The following is a 12,199-nucleotide window of genomic DNA, read 5'->3' as shown; positions in this document are numbered from 1 at the left end:
AAGCGAGTAAGAAACTGGCTGAGTTTAAAAATATGATATTACTTTATCGACAAGTGTGTTTCTGATAAATGTGTACATTTTCATTTCGAATATTATTGGTTTACTATGAAAAAGTAATTGGTTTTTAATGTGTTTAGTTAACTTGCTACCATTAACCTCTGGTCTTTCATTAAAATCATATTATATACCGATAATGAATGCTTACAAAACCAAATTCAATAAAATACGATGAGCAGTCAGTTATCAAAATGCCATACACGTGGCTGGTGCTTCTGAGTATCTGCTTCATTGGGCACATGGTGAGATTTCAAACCCAGAATTTATAATAAAACCGTTTAACCATTATAACCATTAATATCCCACCAGACGGACTGCCAGTTGGTATACAAATTGAACAAGGTCGAGTGCCAGGTCAATCAGGCGCGTGTTAAAAATGTTTCCTGCAATGTGAAGCCGATCAATTGGAATACGGCGTTGGTTAACATGGATTGCTATCTAATTTCCCCACTAATAAACCCGACAGTAAGTCTGTTCCGAAACGTATAACAAAACCCGATATAAAACCTTAAACTTTTCAGGTTCGAGTGCAAGTGTTTATGAAGGACTACAGTAACCAGTACAAGCCATTCTTGATTGACGCGGCTTTTAAGTTATGCGAGGTGGTCGAAAGGAAGAATTTTCTGCCCTATGGCGTCATAGTTTGGGAACTTTTCCAGCGTTTCACAAATGCTAAAAGCTGTTATTTATCGGTATTAATGGAATTTTAAGATTATTACTTTTATGTTTATTGTTTAACCAACTGCAGGGTCAGTTAAGGGCAAGGAACGGGTATCTGAACACCAGTTACGTGCCACCATTTCCTCACGGACAATACCAAATCAGCGTAATGTTCACTGATTCCAATTCTACGAATAGGGAATTTGTGGCCATCGTAAAGTTCTTCGTTCAATCGATGGACCAAATAAAAAGTAAAAAGCGTCCTTAAGCTGCCTAAACTATACTATTTTCCAACTCCTCTACTTAAATATATTGTTGTTCGAAGTACAACTTATGTCATGAAGTGTAAACATGTTTTCCTATAATTTCAAAGTCTTTTGAGCAAGAAACTTGACTTGTACCAAGTCTCTCGCACTGGAAGTACATTTAAGTTAATTAGCTTTGCTTACATTGTACATGGGAACTAATGTGCATATGAGCTGATATCCACTTAAGCTCACACAAAAACCTAATCCCAATCGAGAAAGCCATAGACCACAGAGACTAGCAATGCGTATCCCTCGAATCTTCGATACTCAAAAGCCATATATGCTAAATGAACAACTTGTCTTAATCGGCTATTCATATGGAAATGCACGGATTATTATTCAATTAGTTACGTTTTCGAAGAAAACCCGAACTAGAATGTTGTCTCGCAAATACATGAAGTAGCGATGAAACCCAAATGAATCCATGGGATAACTACACACGGCAAAATAAATGGGCGGGTAAGCAGAGTTGCTTCGCTTCAGTGAATTTTATTAATGAACTGTGGCCAACTGTGGCTCTGGAAAGTAACTCGAGAGCCATGGGGCTATGGTTCAAACATTGGCCACGGGAAACGGGCTGGCTGGCGATACACCTGCGACGCGTCGTTCCATGTTCATTATTTGCCCAGGCAGCGACTTTGGATACGAGTACCAGTATCCAACACCAGTATCTATCTACATCCCCGCACCGTATCCGCCCGCTTTGCCGTTGTTTCCAGGCTGCCCTCGTATCTGGTGTGTTGTATCTTGTATCTGTGGCAAAGCATATTGCGAAAGCCACAACAACAGCAGCCGCAACTTCTACGTAGTAAAAGCAAATGGCCATGGGGAAGCAAACTATAGCTGCTGTTGCCACTCTCATTCATTCATAAAAATCCCAAGCGCCAAATCCAGTTTGAGCCATGTACACAAACCAGATTTCACACACATTCGCTCCCCAAATCAAGTTCACAAGATATTGCACAGTGGATCGAATTGGGACAACAGCAGCTTCATGCAGGCGGCCGGCTTTCAAAACCTAAGCTTTTAACAATGGAAAAATGCTTTGATTAAGAGAATATATGTTTTAATTGGAAAATTAAAGAAATACAGAAAATAGCTGCAACAGTTCCCAGTTACTTATAAAAATAGTTAAATAATATTTCAGGCAGGTGACGAGCTAACGTCACATCCCACCCTTTAGGGCCATAATCCAAGAATTTATATTTATGATTGCAGGGGAAATTCAGTGGGGGATTGGAAAGACTTAACTGCCATGGACCGGAACCACTGTAGGATGGCGGCGTTGGAGTCTTCTCAGTGTGGGCAGACAGCGGATGTTCAACAGCCGGCTGAGCAGATACTACCGCTGATGATGGGGCTTTGATCTTCGGCTGGCCGGGCGAACCTGTTCCGTCCGTCACAAAGTATCCATATCTCAGTTTCTACAAGTGTAACTTTCGGATGGCTCAACTCTTTTTTTTTTATTGATTGAAGCTGAAAGCGTGGGCCGCAGTGGAGCGGATCGGCGAGTGGGTTGTCAATTTCGAACAGGCAATTAATTATAACTGTTTGTGTCAGGTCGTAAAACGGGTGGGTGTTAAAGTGTCGCCCCCTTGGCTCGATTTTTCGTTACACACGGAAATTTGCATATCAAAAGCAGAAGCCAGCGGGAAAATGGGCGTGGCTGGGTTATCAGTGCGTTCTTTGTTTTGGGTTCAGACACATGAGCATCGTGAGCACATCATGAGCATCATGGAACCCGCACGCAATGGATTTTCTGCAACATTTTCCCAGTTTTTCCCTTTTGTTCCCTCATTTTTTTTAATGAGTTTAATAAATGCTTGCTTGACTTTTAGCGGTAGTAAGTTTCTCAAGTACTCGGCAATTAGCGGCATGCATTGGTTTCAGGAACGGAAGCCTTCGGCACACGCAACAAGCAAGTTGAACCGTGAGTCCCAGTTAGAGGGAAGTTCCCGTTTCAGTTCAGAGGTAGCCAGCTACCGCTACACGGCGAGAAAATGTACACCACCTTCTGGTAATTGCTAACAAAATGTTTCAAACTTCAGTCGAACAACTTATTAGATGAGTCTGGGGGAAGAATTTAAGGGGTTTTGTGGCAGAAGTTTGGCCAAATACTCTGGGTTCACACAGGCCGCACTAATAACTGCTTGTTAATTCACTTCAGCATATTCAATCCGTATCTTGAGCCGCCAATGAAGCGTTTCTCTGTGTGAAATGTGATTCTGCATTTGTGGGCTTTCCGCAAAAGTCGTCGACTCTTTGATTGCAGGGTATGTGCATCTGGCAGCACAGGGTTACTTAATGCAGATGAAAACGTGTATTCCCTCACCTAGTCTGCAGCAGATAGGATATCTGATTGTCGTTCATTGCCCGGACTATATACATACATATGTACCATGCAGTTCTCCCTGCCGATGCTTTGTTTTGATTTTAATTTGGTTCACACAATTCATTTGAGCTTGGCCCAGGCAACTAGGCAACTGTCTTGGTGTCTCGGTGTCTTGGCAATGACTTGGTAACTTGGCTGACTGGGCTGACTGATGTGATGGGGAGTGACTTGCTCAAGATTCCCACATAAATTATGTGAGAGCCCAAGTGTGACCAATAAACCAACTGTCCAGACGCAGACAAATACGAATACGAATACGAAATGATATCGTATTGCGAGCTGCAATAAAATACGCCTGGTAAAGCCATCGAGTTCCTTTAAGACTTTCAACGGACCGCAAAAGAGCCTGCAACCCTTTTCTTAACTTAATTTAGAGCTAAATATTAGAAATTACCTCACGTTCTCGGGCTAGGACGCAATCCCCACATAACTTTTAAGTCATGCAAACTTTGTTCCGGACTCAAACCGAACCGAACCGAACCGAATCGAGTTCAGTCCGCTTGAGTTGAGTTCAGTTAAGTTGAATTGAGCCGAGTGCTGTGGAAAGTGGAGGAAAATGTGCCTGCAAATGTCTTTTCAATTGGCAATCGAAGGCGGCGCAAGAAGCATTGCGGTAATATCCTTTGCAGGACGTGTGGGTGTGTCCTGGGTGTCGGCTTTGATGCGGTCCTTAAGCAGGCGTAATCCTGTCAAAGTGTTATCGCTAAGCACAAGCCCCACGCACACACACACACGTCGAATGTATCGAAAGGACCCAGTCCGAAAAGTCGTTTCTCTGACTTGCATGCAAATTTTTTGCCAACTCCCCGATTTTCCTGCCTTGTATTTTTGCGATAACTCGGCCTGAAAGTTTATGTTTTCATACCCTTTTGCATGAGGTGCTATAATTGCTACACGGTGTTTGTAAAAAAAAAAAATACGGCCTGTCGGCCGAGTTATTATTGCTTTAATACTCGTATCTTAACTTAGCGACTTAGGTAGCGCATCAATAAGATATCCATCCACGCATAAGCTGCTGTAAGTGTATTTAAGAACCAATTTCCACGTAAAACCTCCTTACTTGTAATCCCCTTTCTTTTCGGCGCTGCTCTTTTGCTGACTTTGCTCACGAGTTTTATGCTTAAATAAAAAAATCTCCATACTTAACACTTTTTGTTGCTCTCACCTGGCGAGGCGTAGAAATCCTTTTCCTTATTCCAAGCCGCACTCGAGGAGTTTTCCACGACTTTTGTATCGAACAAGTCATCAGCTGGCTGCAGAATGCTGAATGGTGAATGGTGAGTGGCGAGGGGCGAATGGCAAATGGCATCGCTTGTCGCCATAAACTTGAACAAATATGCGGCCCAGAACGTGCCACTTATGCTGCCGCACAATCACCGCCCCACTGAGCCGCATTTGCTCAAGGTGCTGTGGCCGATTGCCGTTTGCTTTGACACGTGTGTGTGCCAGGTGGGTCGATTGGGTGGGTGGTTTAGTTGGCACCCAGGAAGGGGAGTGTCAAGGGCAGGGACTGCCTGCGATGGGTCGTCCCTGCGCATCGCTGCGCTTTTTGTTTGCACTGCGGTTTCTCGGCGGTGTAGGGTGGGGGGAGACCCATGCCGGTGGCTTTGGTGTTTGCGCGGTCTGATTGAAAGATTGTCTTGGCCATCTGCATGTTCTTGGCGGATGCGGTTGCACACTCAAACACTCACAGCAGATTATGCCTGTTTAACCAGCAATCTGTGTGGAATGATTTGCAACATCATATGCACGAATATGTACAGAGGACCCAAAAGGCACACAGCACAAATAATATTGTAATTATAATTTCAAAAACCTTGCATCCCAGCATTTGGTTATGGTATCTAAAATAAAATTCAAAGTCGAATAAGCCTATTTGCTCACCTTGGCATTGGGAACTTTCTTTTGCAGTAATCCCATGTATATCACACTGCACGCTACACTAATAAATAATTCTCTTAATAACTGCAATAGGTTCAAAGTTAAATGCAGATACTTACATCTATCAAGCAGTTCAAGTGCACCGAAGCCCACATGCTGCTGTGAAAGTGTGAAATATGTTGTTCAGGAGTTTATATAAAAGAGATTTAGGGAGACAAGGAGCTTTGCTATCCGACACAGGTCGTACATCATGTGCCAGGGGTATTCACTCGATGTCGTAATTAGCTCACTGGGGCTTAGCTGCACCGCCTGCCAGTCTCCGGTGAAATGGGGAGTGAGAAGTGGGGAATGGTGAATGTGGAATGGGGCTGGCAGAAAGCTCATTAGCCGGAGGCACATATATATTACGGGGCTGTCAGTGGAGCCTGGCAGTACTAGGCTACTCGGCTACCATGAGCTTCATTTGGCTCGGATTCGAATTGCGCAGCATCAGCTCCTCGATCCAACAGGCTGTTGCCCATGCAAATGAATGGTGGCCCTCCTCTAACTACCTACTAAATGGGCTCATTTTTCAAATTTTATAGCTACTTAACACAACATCAAACAATTTTATTTTATTAACGCACCGACATCTCCATGCGCGCACACATCCATTTACATATCATGGCCTTAGACTAGCAACTCAATTTTCATTTTTCTTTTTTCCGTTTTTTTTTTATATTTTTTTCGGCTCATCATCAAATCTTGGGGATATATGTTGGTATCTATTCATAATAAGCGGCGTCGCATGTGCTCGAATGACTGCAGACTAAAGGAAGAACAATGTATTGAAATAATTGTGTGTGCTCATACATGAACGAGCCGGGCTCCAAAGGAATATGGTTTGAGTGGTGGAGGGGGAAGGGGGAAGGGGCTGGAGGCCAATCGAAAGAAAAATAATGTGTATTTTTGTACACGCTACTTGCCCCAAAGGGACTGCGAGGCATCTGACACAGCCAATACAAGGCGGCATCAATAAATGATTTCACAAAGGCACACACAATAAAAGACTAAGGAAAAGCGAGTGCCAGGGCAGCGAAATGAAACGAAACGAAGTAAAATGAAATGAAAACCCCCGCAAAGGTCATGAAAACATCATTGTCGGCGACACACAACATACAACTCACACACACACACTGAGCAACTGAGAAGACCCAAAGTCAAAGAGACCATATGAACGGATTCGGAGTTACTGGAGACCCAGCGGGCGTGTTGAGGAATGTGCGGTTTAAAAATAAAATCCAAGACAAGATTGTGCCACATGGGTGCTCGAGATATAGTCATATTGAGATACAGATACATAACTGAGCCGAGGAGGCTTCCTTGGGCCTGCTAATTGCAGCCTGCCGGCGCACAAACAAACTTCCTGGCCTGGTTGGGTTCTTATTTATGAGCGAGACATTAGTTTAAATTCAAATATCAACACATAGTACCCAAGGCATGACCCCTGACCCTGCGCCCCGAGCCTTTTGGTAGGCCCGTAAAAATATCGCATTGCATTTGGTGACATTAATTAGTCAACAGTTTGGGTTATGCGATCAGGTTGCAGAAATCAGTTTTGGTTTTGTTTGTGTCCCGGTGGCTGCTTGACCCACAAGGACGAGCGGAAGTATTGTTTACCAGTTTCACTCGAGAGTTATCCCTTTGTGTACGGATTTGTGTGGATAGACAGAATTCTGATTTGCCGACTTGTCTATGTTATTTGGATATCGTCTTACAGTCGCCCCGCCGCTGGCTTCTGTTCGATGGTTTGTCTCCAAGTAATGATGGATAATCCTTTGAAAGGATGAGCCTTGAGCTGATTTTAGATAGCTACATTAAAGTGATGTATAAAATTACAGGCATTTTTTAAATAGCCGCCAGGGGAGAGCGATACGACAACAAATTAGTGGCCTTTTTTGACGAAATTCGTATCTTAAGCCAGCTCTCATTTTATAAAATACCGGCTTAATTGATGTACATATAGACTGTATAATTAAAATTGTGAATGGCCACCGCCAGAGCGACCTCAAAGAACCAGGCTGGTTGTGTCAGTTTTGTGCGAAAATCCAAATCCGAATCTTTGCCGCAAGTCCTTGCCGCTCATCAACGCCAGCCGCCAAAGTTTTTCACTTTTTAATCCTGGCGAACGGCTCAAGTCCTTCGCCCAAGCGCCTTTGTTGCTGTTGTTGTTGGCTTTTATTTTATTCGGTATATCCGTTTGTATATATATATATGTATGTGTGTGTGTGGGTGCCTGCCTGTGTGTTTGTATAGGAAAAGCATGGAGGAAAACCCGAGCGCGCGCTTTTCATCATCGTCATAATCTCAACAGCAACATCAACAACTTGAAGTGATTTGTGTTTTTCATCCACCTTGCGATGGTTAAGGCTTTCCCACCTGCCGTCTTCTTTTTTCCACATCCACATCCTGTGGCAGTTTTCCTTTGCGCCACTTTCCCAGCCCCCCTCCCCTTCCCGCACCAACTTTCCTGCGAAAGGATCCAATCCGCCAGGCTGTCCTCAAGTCTCGGTCTGCCTTTTTTTTTATTTAATCACCTCACAAGGCGCTCGAGCACACAACACGGCTTTAATCTATTTTAATTAAAAATATAATTATTTAATATAGCTCGAGAAGGGGACTTTTGGCTGAGGGTTTCTCTCTCTTGACTTGGATAAAACTGTGACTTGTTGCGGAGCAAACTTGGCCAGTGACCCGATCACGATGGCTGCGAAAATGGAAAAGTCCTGTTGGAGTGGTAAAAGTGAAAAATGCCATACGTGGCTTATCACAGCTCGGAAAAAGGATCAAAAAATATTTTTTAAGATTTAAGTCAAGTCGGAAAGTAAGTTGATTTAAGTCTGAAAGTATTATGACTTTGCCTAAAATAGAACATTATATGTCCGCCAGCTCTAAGGTGTTTGAGTGGATTAGAATTACTTTCTAAAATACCATTTTCAAGTTGGAAACATTTACATGGTATAAATACCAATCTTGGCTCACTTCCTGTGACTTAGCTTGCTTGCCAATTTATGGATCATTCCCTTTTAGGCTAACGACAAAAAAACCTGAGAGAATCCCAAACACATGCCGGCAAAATTTGGCATAAAATTATAAAGTATCCGTAGCTGAAGGACGAGATCGGTGGAGCTGTGGGGGGTGAGGAGAGGGGGTATAACTGGGCTAAGTACTTGAGGAAACTTTCTTTGCTGTGCAAATTTACGCTGGCAAATCTGTGCAGGCTTTTGTCACAAACTCCCAAGCACATCATGTGTAGAATTCATTAAGGTGACTAAATACACTGTGCGAAAGGGCGGTGGGGGGAGGAGAGCTGGCGATGCTGGCAGAATGGCGGCAGGGATGTTATTTTTTCACGTTTTTCGGAGGGATGATGAGGACTTGGCAGTTTCTCAAGCTGCGTGTAATTTGTAGCAAGTGGCGGCAGGTAAAGCGATGCCAGCAAGTAAGAGAAGCTGCTGCAGCAACAGATATTAATTTCATCTTGCGAGCTAAGCCAAAGTAACTTAAGCTTCAACTTGTAGAAAGAAGATTGAGATACAGGCCCAGTCTGTGTCTGTAGTCTGTGTATCCCCGCTTCCTTGAGATACAACACCTTGTTGTTGCTGCTGCTGCTGCTGCTGTTGCTGCCGTGCACATTAATTCGTGGGAATTAATTATTCTCAGGCCTGTGACGATTCCCAAGACACTCGCTCACTCATTCGTTCGTTGATACCCAGATCTGAGGCCCCCAATCTCCCAATCTCCCAACTTGCCAACTTCCCAGCCATCCAGCTCCTCCAAGTTCGTCACTTTGCCTCTGCGGTAAGGCGAACATTTTCGTATCTGTATCTGCAGCACTTCACGCTCTCTTTCTGTACCCTACCAGGGGGTATTATCAGACGGAAATGGCATCTGTCGCGTAGTTAAGAAGACATTTAAAGATATTATTAACTCGTATGTTAAATCTGCGCATGTCGTTAGTTATACAAATGCCATTAATAAATATAAATCTACCATCATTTGGCTCAGATTATCCTGTAGAACTTTAAAAAAATGAATTGACCTCTTTAAATAAGTGTTTATATGTATAGTACGTCTGATCCAACCCCTTATCTGGCTATTATTATTATTGATTTAATAATTCCCAATAGTTCCTTTATCGGCAGAGGATTGTAGAATTCCAGGTATAATAAAGCGCATAAGGGCATCCTAAGTTCCGGTCATCCAAGCCATTCTTCCGTCCAAGAAACATGTGAATATATACGGACACACATAGGCAAAAGTTTATGTACTTATGGTAGCTTTTCCCCCCTCCCCCCTGCCTCGTCGCCGTCTGCTCATCAACATCCACGGATAAGCTTCGCAATTACAACAGGGCCTGCAAATCGCTTCATCTTTTTTTATGGCGCCCTACAATGGCCGTTTTGGGATAGTCTTATGGATGGCTTGGCTCTGTTGGCTCCGTTGGCCATGTTGCTTATGTTGGCCAAGAGCACAGCCAGACAACGGGACGGGCTCATAACAAATCATTGGACCATGTTAGCGTCGAGTAAGTAAATTTGATGATTTGCACTTTGAACTTTAATTTGTTGTTCCCGCGCTGGTTGTTATAAGCGCCTAAAACTAATGAAAATTTAACCTTTTACTGCCTTGTGTTTGAGCACCGTAATAATCCGAACATTCATAGTTAAAATTTTACGAATGCGACTATTTAATGGCAAAATTGTGAATTTTTTAATAATTTCGATTTTACAACCAGTATTCAGCAACATAATTAAAGTTTAAAGCTACTTACAAATAAATAATGTGGCTCCTTTGTTGTTTTAAATACTTAAAGTTTAATAGCATTATTATACAATCAGAGTATACTACAAAATAATTTTCCAATTATAGCGGAGGGTCTGCAGAAGTTGGTGCAGCCTGATCCCATTTCCAAACCCTCGACTACACAGGTTCGCGATTCACCCTTTTTTTTATTTTTCGCATATGCTGTGACGTCTGTTTCTGTTTTCACTTGTGTTTCCCCATTCTCGTCTTTATGGCGCATTTTGCTTTTCTTTTGCAGCTCAGCACTGCATTATTTATGTGGCAAGCCAGGGGAGGAGTTTTCTACAATTTTTGTTAATAATTCTTAGCAGCAGCTTGTTGAAAAACATGCATACATACTGGTACAAATTCGCCTTTTTTTCACTTAGCTATTAGGCTGATGATTTTAATGAGTGAATAATGTGGTTTGGTTGCCCCCGCCACGAAACGTCGATGGCAGTGGCCCCAGTTTTTCTGCTTTAATTTTTTAATAACCTTCAAACTCTTGACTCCAGACCGACTCTTTTGTTGTCGTAATTCGTTTGTTTGCCCATCGACATGTGTCGACGGTGGTCCCCCGCCTGGAAAAGTTCCCAGTGGAGCTCCCGATTCGAGTGGAGCATTAAATTTGTCATTAGGTTCTGAAAATTACATCAAATAGTGTTCCTCGACGCTCTTGTAGATTTATCTTTTTAAATATTTAAACGTTCTAATTGGCTGACCGTCGGGCACTTGAGGCCTTCTACTGTCGCTCTGTGAACATTTTTTGGTTGACATAGATAATTGTACTGCTTACGATTATGTGGCAGATTATGCGGCATACAACTGACAAATGTCTGGATTTTGCCCGCAGGGACGAATACTCATTGTGCAGCTTTCTTCTTCGTTCTAGTTGGTGGGAGGGTGTGTGAACTATAATGAGCCAGAGTTGACTTTTCATTTTGGTCTTGTCAAGTGCTCGAGGCTCCTACATTTTCAAGATGCCATTCCACTGCCCTGTGACGACACACTACTTGGAACTGGGAGACCCCATCCACCCAGTTATTCGTCTTCTCTTGGGGAGCTGTGACATTTTTTATGGCCTGTACTGATGTTTTGACCTAGTAATTTAATGATGCTAAATGGCGTGGCAGTTGATTGCCGGAACATGCGGGCGGGCTCTATTTTTTTTTTCTTTTTTGGGTGGGAGGTGTGAGAAAGCTGCTTCTTGAGTGCAGCAAATGGCAGCAAATTCAATTTGTAGCTGGAGCTTTTAAGACACTTCTGAGATGATGATAAAAACGCGTTCTTTTCAAGTTTTTCAAAGCAGAGAGCAGCGGTTAAACAAAAAATAATTTAGCCGAAAAAATATTATATGTGCAAATGTTAGATATGAATAAGTAAAGCAAATGTAGTGGGATGAAATAATACTAAACAGTAATGGACTCAAAGGGCAGACTACAAATAGGATTTTTCCAGGGTAACTAACTTCGTTAGTTCTTAACACCCAGGCCCATTAGTCGCATGCATATCAATGCTCATATCACATCATTTCTCTCAAAGTCCGAGCTGCAGCTCCGGCAGGCAATCGCACCGAAAGGGACTTGGAAAAAGGAAGTAATCCATTCTGAGTGCAGTTTTCAATATCACTTTCCAAAGACAACTTCCTGCCGGGGCCGGTCGCATCATCATCAAAAAGAGCAGGGTCGAGGAGAAAAACTGTTGGCACTTTGCATACAAATGTGCTACCAAACCGAAGTTATCGCAACATTTTAATAACTAGCGGCAACAGTAGCCAACTACAGATGGTGCAGAAGATCTGAGCCGGAGCTTGAGAGTTCGAGAGTCCAGTCGGCTTTCATTAATTACCAAGAAAAGCGAGTTTTCGGTGTGTTTTTGCCTTTTCCTGCCAGTCAAGACGTGACTGCTACTGCTGCTCCTACTGCTGCTAGTCGCGACTAGTATTTTCCGTCAACAGGTTGGGGGTTTGGCCCTAACTGGGCTTGGGCTCGCTAAACTGGCTTAGATCCCTGGCTCTTATCTGGCCAGCATATCACGCAACATGCGCGTAATTTTATGAATGAAGTGTTCGCTGCCG

The 12,199-nt window shown here is 43.1% G+C and overlaps 1 protein-coding gene across 1 annotated transcript; it reads left to right on the top strand.

Annotated features, from left to right (window-relative positions):
- The first annotated feature begins 248 nt into the window (after nt 1-248).
- LOC6609243 lies at nt 249-1,046 on the top strand. Its single transcript, XM_032716104.1, has 4 exons — nt 249-299; nt 367-522; nt 579-749; nt 806-1,046. The coding sequence occupies exons 1-4, from the start codon at nt 249-251 to the stop codon at nt 983-985; spliced, it is 558 nt and encodes a 185-aa protein (XP_032571995.1). The 3' UTR covers nt 986-1,046.
- Nucleotides 1,047-12,199: the final 11,153 nt, after the last annotated feature.

The sequence above is a fragment of the Drosophila sechellia genome, chromosome 2R (assembly GCF_004382195.2).
Source record: "Drosophila sechellia strain sech25 chromosome 2R, ASM438219v1, whole genome shotgun sequence".
NCBI lineage: Eukaryota > Metazoa > Arthropoda > Insecta > Diptera > Drosophilidae > Drosophila > Drosophila sechellia.
Note: the sequence above shows the minus strand (reverse complement) of the source record. Positions and strands in the feature narration are given on the sequence as shown.